This window comes from Octopus bimaculoides, chromosome 13 (assembly GCF_046866305.1).
Source record: "Octopus bimaculoides isolate indiv1 chromosome 13, ASM4686630v1, whole genome shotgun sequence".
NCBI lineage: Eukaryota > Metazoa > Mollusca > Cephalopoda > Octopoda > Octopodidae > Octopus > Octopus bimaculoides.
Window position 1 is genome coordinate 596,249 of NC_142940.1, and position 26,063 is coordinate 622,311.

The 26,063-nt window shown below is 35.1% G+C and overlaps 1 protein-coding gene across 4 annotated transcripts; it reads right to left on the reverse strand.

Annotated features, from left to right (window-relative positions):
* Positions 1–8,095: 8,095 nt before the first annotated feature.
* LOC106871442 (very long chain fatty acid elongase AAEL008004) lies at positions 8,096–23,089 on the reverse strand. Of its 4 annotated transcripts, XM_014917911.3 has the most exons (9): positions 22,496–23,089; positions 21,738–21,767; positions 17,308–17,391; positions 16,320–16,507; positions 15,691–15,771; positions 15,080–15,136; positions 13,319–13,424; positions 12,584–12,720; positions 8,096–11,713 (listed from the first exon to the last, which is right to left on the reverse strand). In XM_014917911.3, the coding sequence occupies exons 3-9, from the start codon at positions 17,360–17,362 to the stop codon at positions 11,459–11,461; spliced, it is 879 nt and encodes a 292-aa protein (XP_014773397.1). In that variant the 5' UTR covers positions 17,363–17,391; positions 21,738–21,767; positions 22,496–23,089; the 3' UTR covers positions 8,096–11,458. The 4 variants fall into 4 exon arrangements, with proteins under 4 accessions (XP_014773397.1, XP_052828250.1, XP_014773396.1 ...); XM_052972290.2 differs by lacking the exon at positions 21,738–21,767; XM_014917910.3 differs by lacking the exon at positions 22,496–23,089 and having other exon boundaries at positions 21,738–21,965.
* Between the last annotated feature and the right edge of the window lie 2,974 nt (positions 23,090–26,063).

Sequence of the window (26,063 nt, forward strand, 5' to 3'; positions counted from 1 at the left end):
GACCTTTGGAAATGTGCTGTGCGTGAGAAGACCCGGCAAGCCAAGTAAGATCGTTGCCAGTGCCCCTGGACTGGTTCTTGTGCGGGTGGCACATGAGATGCACCATTTTGAGCGTGGCCATTGCCAGTACCGCCTGACTGGCTCCTGTAGGATTTTCGAGCGAGATCGTTGCCAGTGCCCCTGGACTGGCTTGTGCGGGTGGCACATAAAAGACACCATTTCGAGCTTGGCCGTTTTCGTGCGGGTGACACGTAAAAGCACCCACTACACTCTCTGAGTGGTTGGCATTAGGAAGGGCATCCAGCTGTAGAAACTCTGCCAAATCAGACTGGAGCCTGGTGTTGCCATCCGGTTTCACCAGTCCTCAGTCAAATCGTCCAACCCATGCTAGCATGGAAAGCGGACGTTAAACGATGATGATGCTGATGATGATTATTAAAGTGAGAGAGTGAATATTTGTGATTAAACATAAGACATTTCTCTTTGAAACTGATTTAAAATAGGTTTTGTAGTGTTCTTAGTGAAGATCAGTTTGTTCCTGTGTGTGATGTGATTGTTGAAGCTGAAAGACATCAATGACAGGAATTATTCAGGACAAAGTGGGGCAAGTGTTCCATTTACAGTGAACTCATTTCGGAGGGAACAGATGATTGTCTAACATCACACACACACACACACGTTAACCTCTTCCCTCAGAATCCATATTAATGACAAAAATATGGGACCTACTGTCTGTCATCTTTTCAGCTTGGTTAATAGGGACCCCACGAAGAGTGAAAACAATTACTGTACATACATACATACATACATGTAGATATGTCATATTATATTATATTATATATATATATATATATATATATATATATATATATATATATATATTATATATATGGATATGTGTGTGTATGTATATATATATATATATATATATATATATTATATATGTCTGTGTTTGTGTGTGTCTATGTATATGTGTGTGTGTGTATATATATATATATATATATATATATATATATATATATATACATGTGTGTGTATGTGCATATATATGTATGTATGTATGTGTATGTGTATGTATATATATATGCATATATATATGTATATATATATATATATGCATATATATATATATGCATATATGTATATATATATAGGCATCTATTTATCTATCTATCTATCTATCTCTGTGTGTGTATATATGTATGTATGTATAAATATATTTATACATATATATGTATCTGTTTATCTATCTATCAATCTATACGTATACATCTATTTATACGTATCTCTCTCTCTCTCTCTCTCTCTCTCTATATATATATATATATATATATATATATATATATATATATAGATAGATAGATAGATAGATAGATAGATAGATAGATGTGTTTTTGTGTATGTATGTGATTAAGCTACGTGAAAAATGATAGTGTTAATGATAGTGTTAATTAAAATTGAAAATTTTCTTTTCTGTGTTTTTTTTTCCCTTTTCTGTGACATTCTTGTCATAGTTGGTTGAGTGAAGAGAGAATGTAAACAAGGTTTTGGTTAATTTGGGTAACCCTGTCAAAAACCGAGAGAAGCAGCAGAAACACAACGACAACAACAACAAAGAAAGATGAAGAAAGAGAGAAACAATAAGGAAAGAGAAGAGAAAAAAAAAAAGAAGGCGAAATGTAATGTTGAATAAGAAAACTTTGTGCAACATATTTATTTCCTAATCGGAACCTTGTCTGAAAATTTTGTCACCTAAACAATGGTAAGATGGCAGCAAAGTACAAAGAAATGTGATATCAATTCTGACATCTTGGATCACAAGAATTGTGTGACGTCACATGTCACTTCTCCACTCTCCCTCCTTCTTCCCCCCTCTCCCCCCCTCTCTCTCTATGTTTTGGAAGTTTGGAATGAAGAAATATGGCAAAGGTTATGTATTGGATGCCAGTTAATGTATATCAGATTTTTGTTGACTGTACTAACTCACCCACTTGTACATACACACACGTACATGCCCAGACACACTTGCACACACACATACATACACACACAGATAGGTACTCATATTGATACCCATATATAGTCATACACAGCAAAATATTTCATGAACAAAGGCATACACACATAGAACATGTACACATACATAGTTACATACATATTTATGAGTGTGTGTCTGTATACATACATACATACATACATACATAAGCACATATATATATATATCATCATCATCATCAACATTTAATGTCTGTTTGCCATGCTGGCATGGGTTGGACAGGTTGACAGGAAGTGGCAAAGCGAGGGGCAGCACCAGGTTCCATAGTCTGCTTGAAATAGTTTCTACTGCTGGATGCCCTTCCTAACACCAACCACTTTACAGAGTGTGCTTGGTGCTTCTTACATGGCACCATACATACATACATACATACATACATACATACATACATACATGCATAAATGCATACATACATACATACATACATATATATATATATATTTACACATATATATATATATATATATATATATATATAAACAAACACACAAATATACCACATATACTTATGCAAAAATTAGCTAAATGTTAATTGATATCTATGAAAAGTATATAAGTGTATTAATTGCAGGAACAATACATTTCAACCTGTGATCTGTCTTACAAAAGGAATTTTCCCAGGTATATATATATAGTAATTAACGCAAAATTCTGTCTGTCCGTCTGGGACCCCAGTATCTCAGTCTACATTCTCTCTACATAGAGATATTATACCTTTTTGGAATCAAGATGATCCTAGGATTGAAAATCAGTCTTTCATTTAGTTCTTGGATATCCAGCATTGGGATCTGATTTAAAAGCATTTCAGTTGCTTTTTCTAATAGCTATAGCTTGGCTGGTTTAAGCTATCTTGGTTGGCGTTTGTCAGATGATGTCAGAGGTCAAGGGGGGAGATAAATGATGTTTGCTTCATTAATTTTACACTGATATAAGAACAGCTGTGGAAAACCATGCCAAATCAGACCAGAGTCTGGTGAAGCCTTCCAGTGTGCCAGCCCAGTCAAACTGTCCAACCCATACCAGCATGGACGACGGACGTTAAATGATGATGATGATGATACATGTAGATGTGTGTGTATGCATATATATATGTGTATAGTGGAGAAGCTAGAGCATGTGCCACTTGAGGCAGCCCTTGACTTGGCTTGATTTCCATTTCCCCAGCCTCTGAGCCTCTTCAGGCTTATACAGCTGACCCAACTATGTCTGTCCCATAAAAGCATTGCCCAGAGAGGCCCATCTCCCCCCCCCCCATCGCCTAGGTAACTCTGATTAGGTATATATATATGTATGTATTATGTGTATTGTTTTCTAATGGTCAGACAAACAACTTTAGCATTTGTCTGACCATAGGTCAATCAGACTTACATGAAATTTTGAGTTAGATAACATTGTCTGTTTGTATGATTTTTATAAAACTATATTTTATATTTCAGACAACTTTAAAGATGAGATCTGATGGTCTCAGATACAGCAGAAGCCACAAATAACATGGAATCTGCTGTTGTCTCTTTGACGCCATTGCAAATGAAATGATTGGCCAGAAAACAAAGATGCATTTTAGCCAGAGCCCTTCCTTGCTACAAAAAGGATTTTGTTTCAGCATTGATGGAATTGATGATGTTGAAATGAAATAGCCACTGTTAATAATAGGCTGCATAAAGATAGTACTAGACATACCTATAGGCTTGGGTGGCTGTGGACCTCAAGACTTAGCAGGGAAGGGCTCTGGCTAAGGTGCATCTATAATTCCAACCATAAGTCTGGGAGGGGAGTGGATAAAGCTGAGAAGTTGAAGAGTCTAGGGTGTCATTTTTTTAAAATTTGGTTTCATATAAGGGACTTTGTAAAAATTGAACCAGTAATATAATGGAGATACATTACTGAACACTTATCTCAAGTGTTAATATATCTACAAATGCCACCAACTAAAATGCAATGAAACTAGGAAGAAGAGAAATACTGTCCTGTGTATCAGATTACATTTATATCACTATTTTTCAAGTTCTTTGATGGAATTTCTCTCCTCACTGATTGTATCAAAATTTCTAGAAGGAAATTCTTCTACAAATACAAGAAGCATTTTTCTAACCACATCCAGCTATCCATTTCTTTATAGGCACCAAAAAGATCCTTATTTTCTATGAAATGATCTTATTATTCTCCAGAAAGTTTCCATGTAAATATTTCCAAGACTAACGAATTTTTAATTTCGCCAAAATGGACGCTTTATTTGAAATCAATATCTCTCAAAACCTCCTTGATTTGAGCTCCCAGAAAATCTCCTGCTATTGAACCCCAGGAAGACCCCCGCCCCCACTAGTGGCCATTATCAATACATTTTGGAGCTAGTGTAGCAGGAGTTATCTCCCACTTGCAATAAATATGTGAGAAGTGCCCTGGTTAAACCAGCGGCGGGTGGGGGTGGGGGAGATGTCTTCCTGGGTTAAATAGCAGAGTATCTTCATCTCTTAGAGGACGGTTACATTAAGGTGACCATTACCAATGCTCTTGTTTGGGTTGTATTATTTGGATCGATAGTGTCTTGCGTAGGATGTGGGCTGTTCCTAGTTGGGCTATCTTTTGGAAAGTACGTGGTGTTGAGGGTCTAGGTGTAGCTTCTATGTTTTTGTTCATATGTTTTTTTTTTATCATATCCAGTGCTCCAGTTATTACTGGTATTGTTTCCATCTCCATGCCCCATATCTTGAATATTTCAGTTTTGCGGTCTTTGTACTTTGACAATTTCTCCACTTCCTTTTGGGCAATATTTTGGTCAGAAGGGACTGCAATGTCCATCAGTAAGCAAGTGTTTTTTTTTTCATGTGACAGTTGTTTAAATGTTTTGCAAAGTTTCAAGACGCAGGAATCAGCCAAACATCTGATTTCCTCAAGAAATGTCCACGTTTCCTTTTCTTCCCACACTGACATAAACTCTGATCACATAAGCACCCTTTTCCAGTCCCTCTCCTCAAATTCCAGACATAATTCCTCTCCGCCTCACTCCATATCTCTGTCCTTCTTCCATATAAACCGATCATTCACTCATTTCAACAACATAACATGGCTCACCTGCCAACTAAAACAGCGACAACTGTTTACACAACCTGCTTTCACCTTTCCAGCCAACAAAACATTCACAAATTTTATTATTTTCTCCTTGTCAAACGAGAAATCTATATTTGTTCCATTCCACTCCAGAATATATACTCAATTCATTTAAAGCCACCAGCCCCTCTTTCTTTCTCTCTCTTCTTTTCTTTTTCTCTCTCTCTCTCTCTCTCTCTTAGTCTAGTTATATTTTAGTATATCAGGCATTGCATACACACACACACACAGTGTGGTCATGTGGTTAAGAAGCTTGCTTTCTAACAGCTTGGTTTTGGGCTCAGTCCCATTGTGTGGCACCTTGGACAAGTGTCTGCAACTATAGCCCTGGACTGACCAAGATCTTGTGAATGCATTTGGTAGATGAAAACTGAAAGAAGCCCATCGTATATGTATGCATGTATGTGTATACCTCTGTATTTGTATATGTCTAGAAACATTTATGCATCTATCTATGTATACCCTGTTTTCAATATATTTTATATTTACACCTCTGTCTATGCTTGCATGTGGATCCATGAACATGCATGTGTGAACATGTATGGATACATGTGCATATGCATGTAACCATGTACACATTGTATTTACATTCAACAACACTCTCATTTATATATAGGTAAGTATGCATACACACACACACACATATATATATATATGTTTCTTAATTTTTCTTAATTCCCAATTTATTAATTGACCATTATAACAACCAAACCATTTGAAAAATATACATTATCCACTTGACTTTATAATTGTTTTTTTTTAGTTTTTTTCCCAGAACAATCCGGGGAAATGCTGTCATCACCTATATACAAATGTAAACCCCACTAATTTGAAACCAGTTTGGTAAGTACCAATGCACAAAACCCTCAGCCCAACAACCACTCTGTAACTTCTGCTGATTATATATATATAAATATATATATATATATTTGGAATTTGAAATCTGAAATCAAAATCGAACCGAATCCGACGACTGGCACCCATGCCAACCTCTCCTTCATTGGACACTAAACTCTGCTTGCGAAGTCCTGTTGGGGTAAGTGAAATCGTAATTGAACCATACTCGATGACTAGCACCGCGCCAGTGGAGCACTAACAGCACTGTTGAGCGTGTTCATTGCCAGAGCAGCTGTCTGGCTTCCGTGCTAGTGGCCCATAAATAGCACCATTTGAGCGCAATCGTTACCAGTGTTGCCTTCTAGCACTTGTGCTGGTGGCACGTTAGAAAATTATTCGAGCAAGGTCGTTGCCAGTGCCACTGAACTGGCTCCTGTGCAGGTGGCACGTAAAAAACACCTTTTTGAGCATGGCCGTTGCCAGTACTGTGTGACTGGCCCTTGTGCCGGTGGCACATAAAAGCACCCACTACACTCTTGGAGTGGTTGGTATTAGGAAGGGCATCCAGCTGTAGAAACTTTGGCAGATCAGATTGGAGCCTTCTGGCTTGCCAGTCCTCAGTCAAATCGTCCAACCCATGCTAGCAGGGGTGTTGTCGATATTATTGCATTAATTTCAGATGGACAAAGTGGGGGAACAATTCCTACCATTCAAGGGAAATAACTTTTAATTCCATCTTTTACAGAGATAATAAATGAGACGGGTGCCTCTTTATGCGACCATTTAAACAGTTAAAAATAACAGCGAAATCACTCTCGAACCACCCCTCTACAGACTTCAAAAGTAAAATGTCTACTACACAGAATGACGTAGTCCTTGATATACTATGTCAAAAAAAAAAAAAAAAAGAATACGGGTTTAGTCCGACTGTAACAGTTTTGATTTCTAAATTTGTTCAAGAATGAAGGTCAGAGTTCATAGCTTCGTAGGTTTACGCCGACCAATGAACAGATTAATCAAAGTTTATTATTTTGAAAACGAAACATGGTAATAATTAAAACTGTTGTGTAATTAACATGCAAAGAAAGAAAATTAATGACTATCTGTTCTTAGGTGACAGTGTGTTCTCGAGAGAGAAGGGAGAGAAATGCTACTGTTTTATAGAAACAATAGTTATAACGAGCGGAGGTGAAAATAGATCTCGATTCTTTTGTAGATACTACAGCTTCTAGTTGGTTGATCAATATAGTCGATTGGACTGATCTTGGGATATAACTGGTATTTGACTTTATCGAACATAGATGGATGAAAGACAAAGTCAACTTTGGTGAGATTTCAGCTCAGACAATGAAAGTTTTGTCTGTCACCAATTCTTACCAAATTAACCAACCTTTGTGAAAATATATTTTAATTGACTGTATGTTGCCAATTTAAATTGACTGTATGTTTCTGCCAAAGTCTGGTGTAAACTGTCAATGGTACACCAAATCCTTGATGAGACTACAGAGCTGGAATAGTTTTATTTCTAAAAATTTCAATATTGAACATTGGCTGGCTTTGATCCTGCAGTGGTATACATTGCAGAGAGGAATAAATTCATCACCTGATTATAAGCATTTGTAGACTTAGTCTTAATTCTCATTTAACTGATCCTACAGCCAGGTTTCAATCCTTAAAACTATTTCTATATCATTCCATTTTTAATCAACATGAACAGAACCTATAAGAAACTATCTATTTGTTAAGAGAGATGGATTAGACCTCTGCAGGTTGTTTCAACCAGTTAGAATTGTCTTTGAGACGTTTGTGATTTGTAATTAGTAGATGGCTTCTGAGGAGGTAAAGCTATCATCTTCTGGCAAAAGAAAATGGTTAAGTAGTGTATATATTCTTCTAAGAACCTAAAATTCCAAATTACTAGGTCTGTTCCGAGTAGAAACTTTATCTTAAGTCCTAATTTTTCTTCAAGAACAAATTACATACTGAAATTCAAATTTAGAAGTTCTTCAACATGAGAAAGAATTTTTTTTCTGGAATTCTGTGTAGGAAATTAATTGGAAAGAGAGAGAGTCAAGAGATAAACAAAAACAAAAATAAGTGAGAAAATAGAAACCTCTGTTTATTGAAATGATTTATCAACAGAAATAGCAAACTAGATTGGACTGCACTCATGCATCATTGGTCAACTTTATTGAGAGAATATCATTTAAGCAATAAAACTACAAAATATATTTTCAAAATAAAACAAGGTCAGCAGATGTCACTGTTCTTGATCAACATACAATTTCCGGTGAGTAGTATTGGTATCAATTCACAAATATTAACAATTAACATATACAGCTTCTAATACAAATAGGATATAAAAATAGAAATTAAAGCATTGAAAAAAAGTCCTATTCAATGAAAAAAAAATAACATGCATACACACACACCTTTCTCAAGAGAAGAGCAACTATTCTTCATTGCAGGTATTAAAGCTATATAGCCTAAACAAAAATTCTTTTATAACTTGCAGGAATAATGAAATATTGCCATATATTATAAATATACTTTTAGATTTTACTCCTGCGTATAGAGTAAGCAAAATGCCAGTTCTATGACAAAAATAGAACTAATGACTGTTCTATAAAGGCCCAGATGACCAAATGAATAGACATAAACAGAGAACATATGGGTTGCTACATACCTAAAGAATAAGGAAAAATATTTCTTTCAAAAAAAAAAAAACAACGCTATAATTTCTGGATTCAACTCGCTTCTGCATTTATGGATCAGCAAATGGATTGTAGTGAAATTCCATCTGCTTCACAAGTTGCATGAAACCACCACACAACCATTTGAAAATTATTACTGGTTTTAAATGCATTTGCAGGATCCATGTTTGTGCATTCGTTCAGTTTATCCAAAAGCCAATAGTCTTGAACCATATTCCTTGATATCAAACTGCACATGAAGCAGGGAGAATTTTGTATAGTAGCAAAAAGGCACTAAATATTTTGCTTCTGCCAAAACAGAAATCTGTGTAAAATAAAAGTAAAAGCAAATCTAGGTTCCATCTTTTATGATATTCTATGGAAAAGTAACCCTTATTTCCAATAGACAACTACACTGCAGGTAACGGACCAGTTCATTGTGAGACTCATAGTAACCCTGACCCCACAAATATCAAGAGAGTCCCCATAGATATTTAGAATTTCTTGATGTTTTAGAGATTAAAATGTCAAGTTGGACAAAGACAATATTTTCTCAAAGAAAAAAATTAATAAAATGGTATTCCATGATGGTTCTTGATGTCTTCCCAGAAACTAAACAATAGTTCCAAGATTTGAAACAACCAAAATCCTCAGCCAGTACTTATCTATAATAATAATATATGGGTTTTAATATAAGCAAAAGCCCAGAAATATGAGGGAGGGGTTAGCAAAATCAACACCATTACTTGCCAGGTACTTTATCAACCCTCTTGCCATCAATTTCATGGCTCTTGGCATTTTATCTGCCTCCACCATAGCATTGTCAGTGTGTGTACACATAAATGTCCATGAATTGGCAGTCATTAGAGCATCAGACAAAATACCTTGTGGTATTCACTCCAGCCATCTACATTCAATTTTGTTTCCCATCCCTTCAGGGGGGAATAACCACTACAGACGCAGTCAATTATCTTCCACTCATTCAATCCCATTTACTGTCACTGTCTCTCAGCAGTGGCTAGATCTGGAGATGACACAGCACCAGGGACTATGAGACCCTTATCATAATTATAGTTTGGTGGAGTTCTACTTTGGTACAGCACTGGCATCAGAAGTATCCGGATAATGTTTATATATATATATATATATATATATATATACATACACACATATATACATACATACACAGAGCAATGTGTATTTTATTTCCAATGAGTGTAACTTTACTTTATTATCATCATCATCATCATCATCGTTTAACGTCTGCCTGATGATGATGATGATGATTTTGTTAGTTTGAATATCTAGCTCTCCTCTGATAAAGCAAAATATTCCACTTACAAAAGTCACAAGGAACTCATAGATTGATTACAGATTTGGCATTTCAAACAATTAATGAAAGAATTTCAAATATAAATTTGTAAAAGATTCAGAAGTGATTTTAAGTTAAGGTGGGCAATTATAAATTTCTTTGGTCATCTAAAATAATATTCACAACTCTTTTTCAATAATTTATTTTGAAGAAAAAGAATTTGTGTAACTCAAAATGAACGGAAGACAAAAAAAAAAAATTTTTTTTCACAAATATTTGAAGATTTATATCTGAAATTCTTTTTAGTAACTAGGAAAATATCATTTTAGTAATTTAATATTTTGATTATAATCTTTGAAAATATTATATAAATAATTTAATATTTTGATTACAGACATTATTTCAAGATTTTAAATGTCTTTAATTTTCAACTATTGCATGCAAATTTTGGTGGGAGCTGTTGACATCAGAAACAGGATTGGAAATAATTCTATAAAATAAAGAACGGACTGTCACAGAATGGGAAATATCAGAGAGAGAATAGGATGTAGTCAGATGTTTTTAACATCATCATTATTAGATCAGCAGTGAATAAATGTTGCCAATGGAGACCAGAGACAGCAGTTGTTTGGTAAGGGAGACATCTTTAATTAAAAAATAAAGACTTACAACTGTTGTTTAGATCTATTTTTTTCACTGCCATTGTAATTGTTCTAAAGTGAGGGGGGAGGGAAACTATCAAAGTTTATTTATTTTCTGGTTTCACAAGAATTTCTGCAAGTTATTATTTTGATAGATCAATTTCTAAAAACTAAACAAGCTTGAAATTTCTTGGAAAAATACTTAGAAAATAATAATGGAGGATACATATATATATATATATATGTGTGTATGTGTGTATATATATATATATACATATATATAGTTTATAATGTGATGATAGCAGAAACTTAATTTGTTCACAACAGCTGAGTGAATGTTCATATGAAGTTTATAAAAACAGTTCATGTTTAGATTTAGCAAATGTGATGGATCATAGAAAAGAAGTTGTTTCAATATTAAAAAAAAAAATAACAATTTTGTTTTGATTAAATTCCTCAGACCAAAAGAGTTAACAAATTCTTACAATATCTCGTATAAATCTAAATTTTTTTTTTATCAAAAAAAAAAATAATAATAATAATTTCATCCAGTTAAGACTGATGATTTATAAGTTAATCAGTCTTTTATCAGCAGTAGAATAGAATTTTAAAATGGAAATTTCAAAACAATATTTTTGCTTTTAATACTTGTACAGAATTGTTCCTGAAAGCCATCAGGACCAATGTTACTTCTTGATTCTTCAAATAAACAAATTAAGAAAACATTAAATTAATTTTCAATTAAGAATAGATAGAACTTGTGTGCAGCCATTGACTGCAAAGCTTTCATACAAAACTGATTAAGAGTTCTCTACTTAGATTTCTTATCAATATTATTTCCAACAACACCATTGAGATTAGATGTCTTCTGTGTGGAGATTCCAGTCCTGGATTCTTGGCATGTTGCAACTTTTGGCTTTGATCGGTAGGTCTTGTGGAAATAATCAGAAAACAGGATCAGGAAAATAACTGCATACAGGGCTATCCAGTAAGCAAATACTTTGGGATAGTTACAAGGAATAAACAGGAGTTGGGAGGCATGAATAAATACAAATATGAATTGTGTCTGAAAAGAAAATAGAAAAAGAAAAACTTAAAATGAAGCAGAGATCAGTGGTAATTATGGAACTGGAAGCTGGATTCTAATTGTCCAAATTAATTTATACTTTTACAAACATTTTACTAAAACAATAAAAACTGTTGTCAAAGAAGGATTCACATTTAAAGCTAGGAAAACATTAACAACACAATACAAAGTAGTTACAAGGAAGATTCTACAGACTTTTGGTCAACAACAGATGTTTGTAGCCATATCACTGATCCAGATTCTCTACACACAAGCTGGGTTTAACTCTCTCTCTCTTACTTTTCACCCTCTCATTGTAATACACACATCTGTAACTTTCAATGTATGTGTACTAAGCTCTGTGTGTGTAGGGACACCATCATTCACAGTTGTGTATGCATGTACATACATATTTACTTTAGTGTATATTTGTGACTTCATATGTGTGATCATGGCAACACACACAGCTGAGTTTATTATGTACATATCTGAGTACACGTGACTAAATTTAGTCCTCTGAAGTACCAACACATTTCAGTCCATCAGAATACCGAGATACTAATCTCTGACCCATGGAAATGCTGTGTCCATTCTCTGCCTTTTCTACCACAACTACATTGGCCTCTTTTCTTTTCAGCTGACCAATCTCATCCTCTTCACTCAGACACTCTTCTTTCACACATCACTCCCCACCCCAGTCTACTCTCCACAATAAATATTTTGGTCCCTTGAAATCTGCTCCCCTCCCTAGTTTTTTCTCTTTTCCTACCAATTCTTATGACCCCTACTAAGCCTGTCAGGGCCAACAGACCAGATGCTTCTTCCTCTTAACCAATCCAACTTTTAGAAATTCCACACCAAACTACTTACAATTTGTAATGAAGTCATATACCATTTCCACCAAAGATATTTCTTGAAATTGGGTCCGGCTGCTGCTAATCCGTAATATACATACATAACAAGGTGAATAAATGAATTTAACATCGCATGGAAAGTTCCAAAACCTCCTGGAAAAGAAAAATAATTTTGTTTTAATTAATTTCCAGACACTGACAATAAGAGGAATTTTTTTTTTTTTTATTCTGGAATTTTGTTGAATGAGGGAAGGGAGATAACTACATTGTTTCCACCAGCTATGAAGTCTGGTCGTCCGAGTTGCTAGAAATAGCAGCCAAATTTCCAGTCAATGTGATTTAACGTCTTTTTTCCATGTTCTGCATAGATCAGACAGAATTTTGTACTATGCAGTGGAATTGAACCCAAAATTATGTGTTTGACAAATAACCTTCTTCACCACACAGTCACACCTGTGCCAATGTCAGATACTCCAATCTGAAACTGGATTTTTATCATAGGGTCTGCTCAATCAAAGTTGACTAAGGGTTAAACAACAACAACATCCAATGAGTAAACCACTTGCATAGTCATTCAACATTGTAGAAACAACAGCCAAATCTCCCTTAAATCACCATCTAATAAATGGAAGGACACTATGGATAGCAGATGCAATGCTTAACAACAACAGTTGAAATGCCACTGAAATCTCACAAGGATTAAGTTTTTACTAGAATTACCAAGAAAAAATTTATGAAATCAAAAATTTACCTGGGACAAATTTTACTCCAAACCACCATGAGACTGGCATGATGCCATGATGGAAGACATGAAGGAAAGAGACTTGATTTAGTTTCTTTCTCAAAATAAAGAATATCTGCAATTAAAATGTTTTCTTGGTTTAATATCTTCAAATGGAGCCATCTTTAATTAATTTATTGTTTATTTAAATATTCAAACACAAGATCAAATGTTTTTACCATTAAAAATTCAAGTTACATCGATAAGATTACAAGCGATACAAATATATTGCAGACATGACCAAATCCAACAGAATTTAACTCTGTTGCCTGGGGACAGAGTCCATTAACAGACATTGGAACTTGGCCATCAACTTGCTGAATTTACTAACAAATTTTGGGAGAGATTTTAAAATATACAACTGTGACATAGTGTAATTTTTGTTTCCATCCTGAGGTCAATGCAAGAAGTTTACTGCATCGTAACCTGGTTTCAGTCTAATTCTTGGTCGTTTTCTATTAAAGCCTTGAGTTAAAATGGGAAACGAAATTTGGCTGATGGGAATAGTGTAGATATTTAATAGAAGAAGTGTGTCTGTGGTTAAATGACTGTGTGAGAGTGGTAGTGTGATATGATTTGTCATCCAGTTAATCCCAACTACCTGGCCCTTTAGGGTCTTTAGCAGAGTCTCGTCTGCTGCAAGGATTTTGGTCAAGTCTCTGATCTGAGTTGGACTTCCTCCTTTCCTCATTCTAGTCTTGGAAATCCTGAAAAGAGCCATTGGTGTTGCCCTTCTCCATCTACGTATAAGTATAAAAAAAAAAAAGGTGGTGGATGGTTAATGAGTTCCATACCATGTAATGTTGAGTGAAACCACCATGGGAACAACAACAACAACACTAACAGCCCATTGCAGAGCCGAATGCGAGTCTTGTTGCAAAACTATATCTTATCATGAAAGAGATTCTGACCAACTTGTTTTAACCAAAACAAGTTTAAGCAGACCACATGTCTGCCTCAATATATTTCTCTAAAAAAAACACCAGATACAATAATGAGTTTCATTTGAAACTGTTTTGTTAATTTAGCCAACTCTTTTGTCACCCAAACTAAATATGTAAAGTAGTAGTAACAGGTACAACACAATAACTGCACAAGTCTGGAGTTTGATTACCTTAATTAAAAAGGTCAATAAGGGAACAACCTGCTAGAAATAGCAGCAATATTTCCTTTAAATCACACCTTATTGTCTTAGGGAGTTGGGTAATGAGAGCCTGGGATTCCTGCATATATAAAAAAGCTAGGATAGCCCCATATCAGCTCAGAACTGACCAGGGGTTAAAAAACAGCCTAATTTATAAAATTGTTAAAACTAAAAAGAAATTTAAAGAATCAGTGAAGTGTGAAATCAAATTTGGTATTTTAAAATAAAAAATTGTTTCAAATTTAAATTTTAAGATACCATAAAAACTTCCAGTGTGTGTGGAACACCTTGGATGTTTTCTGTTGCAGCCTTGATTTATCTAAACCATTGCTAAAACAGGCTTCTCTCAGACTTTTTCTATCAAGATTTAAATGGAAAAAGTTCTTGAGAGAGAATAAGTAAAACCAGAAATAACTAACCTTAGTGGCAGAAAAGGCGTTTTTAATATTTTAAATTACATTTAGGAAATATATTTCTAAAATGTTATTTGATTTTAAATTAAGTTTTTATACAATTTACCAGGATTTCAAGCCATCTTTCAATAGAAACTAATTTTGGTTAATGAAATATAAAAAGAGGAATCTTACCGTATCAAAAAGTTCAATAAATTTAGAAAAATAGAACCACCAACAGGCTGCTGCCATCTGTTGGAGAAAATAGAAAGGAAAATCAAAATATATCCATTTATGTTATCCCAATTTTCATGTCATTTCATTTCCATATATTCTCTTGCTGATTATGGAGCAAGAAAGAAATGTTAAGATAGAAGTTGGGGAAGAAATTATTATTATTAAGGCAGCATGCTGGACAAAATGCTTAGTGGTATTTCGCTTGCCACTACGTTCTGAGTTCAAATTCTGCTGAGGTTGACTTTGCTTTTCATCCTTTCAGGGTTGATAAATTAAGTACCAGTGAAACACTGGGGTCGATGTAATTGACTTAATCCCCTCCCATAAGCTCCCTTGTGGCAAAAATTTGAAATCATTATTATTATTATTAAGGCATCGTGCTGGACAAACTGCTTAGTGATATTGCGCCTGTCACTATGTTCAGAGTTCAAATTCCACTGAGGTCAACTTTACCTTACATTCTTTGGGGGTCAATGTAATCAACTCATCCCCTCCCCTAAACTTGCTGCCCTTGTGGCAAAATTCAAAACCATTATTTATGGAAAATAAAATTTTGAAGAGTAACTCACCCTCATGGCTTGTGTAGATCGAGAATAGTCAACTGGTTGACATCGTATACTGTAACCAGCAAACCAGCCAGATGATATGAACTAAAATATTAAAACAAGTATTTATAATATGTTTGAGAAGAAAATGATTGGAAAAGTGAATTTGATGTTGGTGAATATATTTGTGACAGTAAACGGTAAAAGATAGGAGTCCGAAGTAAAATATTTCACTTGGTGAAAGATGGTTGAGCAAGACAAGGGCAGAGAGAGATTGTATGGACCCAGTGGTTCATTAAAAACAGTAATAAATTAATAATACAAACTGACTGTTTCTAATTGCTATTGTAACTAGGTCAAAACATGTTTTAACCATCTTTTACAACAATAAATAGCAAATGGAATAAAAGAATTTTTAAAATTTTGCTGACCCAAAGAAATAATTCTTTATCGTGGATTCTACAGTTATAAAAAACAGCAATTTGCCTCATATTATGCACAAAATATTCTGGGTCAAATCACACCCTACCATGTGTCTAGTGGAGTGCTGCATGACTTAGTAGGGTATTGCTTGTTGGTAAGGGGTTGATTCAATAATTCAAATAAAGACATATCACACCTGTGCCAGGTGAGAAACAAATTAGAACACTTACCTCTTCTAATATATATGCAGATAATAAAACCATTGCAATGTTGTAAACAAGCATGACATTACGAATTTCAAAGGGTTTTCGGTTGGCCATGAATATGGGTCCAACTTTAGTAATGACCATATAGACCAGACATATAAGGAAACTAGGGACAGGTGAAGACATCATGAACCAATCAGCAACACGGGGATCTGTCGGATGATAAACATACACACATGAGAAATACATCAGAACCATCATCATTGTGTGTGCTAATTAGTCTAAAAGTCTAAAAACAGATACTGATCAAATAATTTTCCATGGAAACATATGTTTGTGATACATTATACGACTATAATATCAACACCATGGCTATATGAAACCAGGAAACCAGGAGGTAAGAGTAATACATATTTAAGCATGTGGCTTCCCTAGGATTACAGCCATTTTGTAAACACCTTCTGGTAGAATTCCAAAATGCAAGAAATTATCCCAGTCACAGCTCAGGGTTGCCATAGCTGTGATTGGCAAAGTTCACATCTCCATCCTTTTATTTTAAGGGCTCAGTTCATAAAAGGGAGGGGCAGCATCCATTACTCTTTTTCCCAGGGCCTCTGTGAGTGATGAGAGAAAGGAGAGAGAAAATTATTCTCAGACCAGAAACTCAATGGGATCAGCCAAAAAGTATGTGGAGCTGGTAAACAGGAAAACAAATTAAGACCACCACCCAAGAACAGGAAAGGCTCACATAGTTTCCTTTTATTAAATTTCACTTCCAAAGCTTTGGTCAACCGAAGGCCACGGTAGAAAATACAAAGCGTAGAGGGATTGAACTTACGACTGTGTAACTGTGAAGCGAACCACACAAACATATCTGTAGCCATACATTTAAATCACTTTTGACTCTTGGATACATCAGGACAAATTGGAATTGGATAAAACAACGAATAAAGAATTTTTTAAATCTCTTTTAAGGACTTGATTGGAATAGTTGCAACAATGTAATACTTACCTCCCTTCTGCATCACTTCATCATAGACTTTCGCAGCAGTTGTCATCCACAACATTTTGAAACTTTTCTGCTGACTTCAAGAATCTAAATATCAAAGAATTCCAATAAAAGAATCTGAAACCAATTTCTGTAGTAACAGATGCAAAGAACACAGCAACAAGTGACAAGTAATAGATGAAAATAGAACCAGTGTCTCTAAGGTGAGAGTACCTCGTAGTAGATTCCACAAGTTTCTTTCAATAAAATTTAATAAAATTTATTTTATAACAAATTCTATTTAGCAATTTCAAAATAATGTTTTTGTTGTTTTTTAAATAGGAATTAATTCTCTAAAACCATTTTTGCTTCATTTAATGTTTTATTTAATTAAATTTAAAATTAAGGTGGTGGGAAATATAGGTAAGGGTTCTGCAATTTGGGGTAAAAAATCATAGAAGAGAGCTGTGAGGAGGTTCACAGTTCTAAGACTAATGTAACGGATCACAAGTTTTTCATTTAATATTGTAGAAATATTGTCAAAATGGTCAATGAAGATTAATCGTATCTACGACACAAAGTCCATTCATTCAGTCAGGTGAGTTAGGCTCGTGAGAACCTGATTGACAAGTGTGTGGGTGTGTCTACACCTTAACTATGGGAAGACTAAATACTAGAGATGGTAGATGTTTGGGGGTGGTGGTCATCTTGAGTTACAAGTACTCTGGAGATTGTTCGATCTGGCCATTTAGTTGACCTCTCAAAGACCAAACTACCTCAAAAGTTCTTTAGCCCCAAGCTGATATTGATCAAGTAGACCTATTATCAATAGCATTCCAACCATGACGTTAACATATATTTTCAGATATATTCGTTTCAATGATATTTTCTATATCTAAATATGTCAATACAACAGAAACAATTGTTGGTTTCGTATCGGGAACTCTACAAGATGGGATTTTCTCATATTTTTGTTGTCTGATACTCTGAATTACTTGAAATTTTTCTAAATATTTGGATCTATTTGAGGAATTACCTTGGATTTATTGCATTTATTGGTTTTTGATTGATATAATTAACCAAATTCATTTTAAACCAAGTACTTTATTGATTATCTACCCGAATTTTTTAATCCTTTTTTTCTTATATATATATATACACACTCCAGCCATTTGGTTCGCCAGTCCTCAGTCAAATCGTCCAACCCATGCTAGCATGGAAAGCGGACGTTAAATGATGATGATGATATATATACAATTTTATACACAGACAGCTAAACTTGAGTACATCTCAACACTATTCACTCAACAACCTGTCGGTGTGTCTATGAATTTCAGGTAAAGAACTTTAGCAGCTAATCCCCTTTGATGCGCTTGTCTGGGATGGTGACACTGCATATTAGACTTAATAGTGGCTCATTATGTATATATATATATATATCTGTATATATATAAAAGATATATATATAAAGGCATTGTTTCGTCCAATATAGGAGTGACAGATCGTTTTTATAAAAATGATAAAACAAGTTGTTTTTTTTTTACAAATTGAACTTAATATTACTCGTATTGTTATACCTAAAATTTCATATTTTATACACTCAAACCATTAATAAATACATATTTGAAGTATTATCGTCCGAAAAAATTTAACCACGTTCGTATTCCGGTTTCTGTTAGTATTTTCTTTTGGAGTTACGGTCATAATACGAAATGCCAATCGATATAGATTATAGGGAGGAATTAATGAAGCGACCCCAAACCATACAGACAGGTAAAAGGAACAGAATCGGGTGAATTTTTTTTCTTTTTCTTGTAGTATTTCTGCCTTTCATCCAACGGAGATTACGACTGTGAAAGGATTTATAAAATCTAAATTTTGGGATGGTTATCCTAAAATTTAAATTTTGTAAATTTGCTCCCAACACTATTCCGTATCCTTTTCCTTCCAATGTATGTCTAACTGTTCCAAAAACTCTACAAAATATGGTTAGGTGAAGTAGATTAGCCCAATATCTCATTGAAGACATTCCAGGTATGAAATAGTCCCTCTCTTTCTATATCGAGAGGGTGGGGGGACACCTTATACAATGTGTACCCCTCCCCCCACACACCGTTTTTTAAAAAAATTTATTTTATTATGGCGTGATTTGAAGATTTGACCATGTGGAGCCGTCACCAAACCTCGCTTGCTGAAGAGAAGTGGTTCCCATTGAATAAAGGAAGCGAGCCGGTTTCTATTTCTCGCTCTAACTACATTCATTACTGTTAACTCAAATCAACTACATTTTTCATCCCCCTTAAACTTGTATCACAGACTCTTACGTAGAAGACAGGGAGATACAATCAACTGGCGTAAACAATCTCTTAAGTCGATATATCTTTAACAAACAAACGAACCTTTAGACCTCTGTCTGTTAGGGTTAACTACGAACCATTATCTGGAAAATTCATCCAGAATCCAGGCCGGAACAATGATTTTTGTTTTTTAATAAGGGGCCAGCAATTTCCCCATACAGCATGAGCCCCCCCCCCCCACCCCACCCTTTACCACCAATGCTGTCCGAGATAAGGCAAAGATCGTCACTGCTTGGCACAATCAATGTTATATCGGAAACAATACACCAAAACATTTTCTCCAATATTCTAATGTTTCCAATAATCCATTGCCTTCGACTGGGACCTTATTTTTTCGACCTCACCAAAAAAAAAAAAAAAAAAAAATTAAAGTTGACTTCGGCGGGATTTGAACTCAGAACGAAAACAACCGGAACGAACACCGCAAAGTATTTTATCCGGCACTGTAGCAATTCTACTTTCATGTAAAATAATAAAAATAGAAAACTTGATAGTATTAAATCACCATGAAGAATATAAGCCACAGTAAATCTAGCAATGATAGTAAGAGAAAGAAAAGATGTTAAGTTTTTAATATTTCCAAAGTTGCCGAAAACATGTTCTGGTGGAGATATCGTCACAAGAAAACGGTGGAAAACTTTTCGAAAAACAGAATTTCGTAAAGTTTTCATTTATACAATTTACTATTTAGAGCCCAAGATAGTCTAAAATTAGCGGTTAAATGATTATCACTAGGCAATTTGAAGTCATCGCTGTTGCTAAGATGTTGAGACTTAAGTAAACTAGTAACATTTGAAGATAACAGTACTTCTCTCTCTCTCCCTCTCTCTCATATAATATTTATAACCGCAAAAACAGTGAAGCATAGCAATTTAAAAAAAGTATAAAGACAACTAAGGTAGACATTATCAAGTAGCAGGGTAAACGAATTAATAGCAGTAGTCATAATTAGATACCGCCAAAGATGTGAAATAAAAAAAAAGAAATAGACAAGTAGTCAGACAGGTACTATATTTAAATTGCCAGAAAGAAAAAAAGAACTAACAAAAAGAAAATGTTGAATACGGGTGTTGAATAAAACGCGAATAAAATTTGTGCTGTTTGCGGTTTTCAGTTATTTAAAAAATTAAGTCATTTCGGAGTTTAAAGTTTATGATGAATTCGTGAAGAAATGTTCAAAGAATTAGCTAGTCAGTTAAGATGAGAAGTGCGATAAGAAATGTTGGTATGAAGGGCGGGGCCCACAGCGAGGAAACAAAGTTTTTAGCACTTTCGAATTTAGCAATAGTTTTGCCAAGCTCTTGCAAGAAAAATAATTACAACATCATTGTGAAAGTATTTTACATCAAAGAGAATTCGTCCGAATATGAAAGTGATATTTTATATAAAAGCAGTTTAAAAATAAACGTTATTCGCAGAAATAAAATGCAGTCTACGATTTAAAGTATTTCATGCTCCAATAATAACGAGGATATAAAACCGCGAAATAGTCCATGTGCGAGAGAATATTATCCGGGAAGAAAAAAATCAAAATTATAAAAGGCATGCTTCCTTTTAAAAAAGGTTTCTGTCACATTTTAAGATTAGTTGTTTGAATAATAATAATAATAATAATAATAATAATAATAATAATAAAAAGAGTAAGTTGCTTTAATGAAAACGTGCATTAAATATGATGGATGCAGGTTGTATCTTTGAAAGGAGAATAAATGGAATTTGGAATTATTAAGAATAAAATAGCAGAATATTTGAATCAAAGAAAGAAAATCATAAACGTAATTTTTTTTTTTTCAAAGTTATTGAAGACTTCGAAGCTGTAAGAATTTCAAACCCGGTAAACAATAATAATAATAATAATAATAATAATAATAATGGTAATTTCATTTGAAATTAAAGAAAATAGAAAATACAGGCATGGAATTATAGACTGGCTTCTATAAAGTATTAAATAATCCGAGATAGAAATATCTGGAAGCAACTTATATTTCACTTGCATGCAAGTGTTTTAATATATTAAGCGAAAACCTAATTAGTATGGTTTAATTGAGAGACTTATTGAAGAAATCGGAGATGAAATGGATTTGAAATGTTACTTACTCAGTAAAATCACGCAAAAAAGGGGAGGTTCTGAATAGCAATTAAAAAATAATACCTCTGCAATATTTTATATCTACACATATATATATATATAGGTAATATTATATAGAAATATTGTATAATATTACTATTATACAATATTATTATATATAAGAGAACGGAGAGAGAAAGCAAAAAGTCGCTCCGACGCCAAAAGAGACGGCCGGCCGTAATACGCACGCAGCCTCTAGACACAGTGCGCATGCGCACGCATCTAGCTAATTGGGCAATTTACAACTTTCTCTTAATTACTTCTTTATTAATGAATCAACGACGGAACTACTGTAGAGATGGTCGACCTGCTAGAAAATACAGTCAAATCATATCCTGTCGTCTTTAAACAAAAATAACATATTGAATGATGTAGTCGTAAATATTGTGTATGAAAACTAAAAAGAATATTGAGATAGGTTTTCTATTTGAAAGCTGTTTTGGGGCGAAGCACCAAGAAGACGATGGTGAAGGCAATAATTATGAAGAGATACAACATCGAGATGACATAACAGACACTTCTTGTAGACATCTATCTTAACGACAAGATACGGTAACGATGCTTTATCTCTCTCTCATTGTCAATCTACCAAAAGCCCAACATTCACTTATAATACATGTCCTTTCAACTCACAACATTTATATTCTATGTATTAGAAATTACTGTCTTAGTAAACATGTTTTTAATTAATTTCCATTTCTAATAGTAAAGATTCTATTTCACCAACCTTTTTCCTTTCTTTTTTTTTTTTCGTATGTTACTCTCGCTGTTTGTGTTCCTTTCTTCTCGGCATTACTTTAAATAAACGCCTTTTTCCTTCGAATTATCTTCAATTTATTTTGTTTCACATGGCCGAACACGAACGCTGATAAATTTGTCTCTGTTAATATAAATTTATATATTTGATTATTTCTGATAACGTTTTTACTAATAAGTGTTGTCATGGTAACTAAGCAGTCTTCATTAGATCCAAGTGGGAACGGTTAAATATTCCACTCCAAGTGGAGGAAAAGAATACACCCACCTCGCACGCACACGCACCTCGCACGCACACGCACACACACACACACACACGCTGATAACTTTTTTGTCGTTAACATTAAAGTAGGGGCAATTCAATACTTCCTTCGTTCACTGTTATCATCATCACATCTGCTTTTTTCCATGCTGGCATGGGTTGAACGAGATTTTTAAAGACTGTATTCTACAACCAGATGCCTCCCTGGCACCAGCACCAAGTAAGGTAGTGCATTGTATAGGAATTCGAACGTCGAACTGCTAGGCCGCGAGACATAAATATCCCCGCTGTTCAAGTGGTGTCTTTGTCAACACACACACATACATACACGTGAGTGCGTGTTTATAAGAGGGAGTGGTTACTTCTGAAAATATTTAGATAACAACTTTTCTTAATCAGGCCTTACTAGCAATTAACAATATATTCGTGATGTGATTGTGTGTGTGTGTATACATATTTTAATGGGGAAAACCGGTTTATGGGATTACCCTGGGTTTCCCATCAACAATGCTCAAAAGGAACTCAGCCACTCAAAAGGATCTCAGCCACCTCACTTATGTGAGGCCCAACACTCAAAAGGGACTCAGCCATTATGTCTCCATGAGGCCCCAGTGCGTGAAAGGAACTCAGCCACTAGTGCCCAATGTTCAAAGGTTCATTTTTTACGTGCCACCAGCATGGGTGCACTTGGTTTGACGGGTCCTCTTCAGCAGAGCACATTGCCAAAGGTCCTGGTCACTAGTCATTGCCTCTGGGAGGTTCAAAGTTCAGTGATTATGCTTCACCACCTTGTCCCATGTCTTCCTGGGTCTACCTCTACCATGGGTTCCCTCCACAGTTAGCACTTCTTTACACAGCTGCCCTCGTCCATACGCATCACATGACCATACCAGCACAGTCTCTCTTGCATACCACATCTTATGCCTAACTTTTCTCTCAAGATGCTTACTCTCTATTGAACACTGACATTGCACATCCAGCAAAGCACACTGGCTTCATTTCTTTCAAACCTACGCATATTCTCAGCTGTCACAGCCCTTGTTTTACTGCTATGCAGCATAGCTGTTCGCACACAGGCATCATACAATCTGTCTTTCACTTTGAGAGAGGCCCTTTGTTGCCAGTAGGGGTAGGAGCTCTCTGAACTTTGCCCAGCCTAATGTTCTTCTCATAGAAACACTCTCGGAACAACCACCTCCACTACTAACCTGGTTGCCTAGATACCAGAAGCTATCTACTACCTCTAGCTTGCCCCCACCCCTCCACCCAAGCAGTTGATGGAGTCTATTTTCCGCACATAGATTTATTATGCCTGTGTGCCTTCCACATACATGTTAGTTTCTCTGTTAACCTTCCTTTGATGTTGCTGCATCTTTTGTGTGTCCAAAGCTTACACTGGATGCATCTTATGGAGTTTCTACTTACACTTTTTCTACAGATTGAGCAGGGCCATCTACCTGAAGTGGATTTGTGATTTGTCTGCCTTCCTACTTACTATAGCTTTGATTTTTGCTAGGTTAACCCTCAGGCCCTTTGATTCTTGACCTTGCTTCCATACCTGAAACTTCTTTTGTAGCTCAGGTAGTGATTCAGCTATAAGAACAAGGTTATCAGCATAGAAGTGTTCCCAGGGGCAGCCTGTCTTGAATTCCTCTGTTATTGCCTGGGGGACTATGATGATCAAGTGGGGGCTGAGCACCAATGCTTGGTGAACCCCTACTTGTACCGGTATTTTTCCTGCAGTTGCCTTACCAGAAATATAGCATCAGTGGTGCTTCTACCTGGCACAGAGCCAAACTGCATCTCATCTAGACTAACTCTCTCTCTAATTAGTTGGACTATGACCCTCTCCATGACTTTCATCACCTGATCCAACAATTTGATACCTCTGTAATTATTTCTATCTAAGGCATCACCTTTACCTTTGTAGCAGTTGACTATGGTGCTGCTACACCAGTCATTTGGTATGACTCCTTTATGAACCACCTGATTTACAATATGGGTGACTAGACCATAGCCCACACTGCTAGATATTTTACACATCTCAGCGGTGATTCCTGATGGGCTGGGAGCTTTCCCTGTCTTCATATCCTTAGTTGCTTTATCTACCAAGGCACTGTCAATTCGGATAGCTGGTCTCTGAGTTGGATCAACATTTGGCAGACTCTGCTCCTCCCGTTCATTCTCCATGTTCGGCAGTCTTTCATAACGACATCTCCAAACCTCTTTCTTTGCAGAATCATTAAAAGCAAGTGCACCATCATCCTTGTCTGCCGACCATGTTCAACCTTAATCCTTTTTACTTCAGGACTTTCCATAAGCATAAAAGATTAAATTTCAACAGAAGCCTGTTGTTAATGTTTGAGAAAGCTATTTGCACTTTTGGTCTTTTTCTTTTGATCTTCCAACTTGTTTTCTGCTTGAAACCAGTCTTCATGTTATTTCAAAAATTAGAAGAATTAACGATTTATGACAATTGTTTGAAGATTCTTTTGTTTAATTTGGTCCCCACGTGGGGTTGTGAGGTGAAGAATTTTATTTTACAGCCACATGGTCCCAGGTTCAATGTTGCCTCTTTAGATCACTTTTTATCTTTTATTTTTTTTACTTGTTATTGTCATTGGACTATGGCCATGCTGGGGCACCACCCTGAACAGTTTAGTGGAAATAAACTCCAATACTTATTTTTTGAAAACTTGGTACTTATTCTATCAGTCTGTTTTGCCAAACTGCTAAGTTATGGAGGAAAGGGAGATGAAGATTATCTCAGATTATAAGACTTGCAGAGAATTAAAATTGTTTGGTTGATAAAAATATATTAAAATTTGAATTTTTAAAAATTTTCTACACAGTGGAGACTTTAATTGCTTTTTCTGTTTTTTAGTAAAAGTTACATAATTGCCACTAATCAATAAGCAGCATTCTGCATTAAAGTATAAATATCTTCGGTTCATTTAGTGACAAATCCTGTCATTTACTACTTTCTTGTTTCCTAATCATTCGAAGTAGATAACACAACAGATTTGCTGTATAATTACAACACAAAAACCACCTTCCTTATGTAACTACTTTTTAACTTCTGTCGCTTCTTGTTCTTTTCGCTTTCTAATCAACACGACGGCCTCTTATCTTGCATGTCTTCCTACTTAATGTCTTCTCTTGTATCTTTGAAGTGGATCTTAAAAAATATTTTCCATGATAAGTGACTGATAATTTCACTCTTCTCCCCACCCCCCAACAACAACAACATCTCCCGTTTTTGCTGTGATAACGTGTG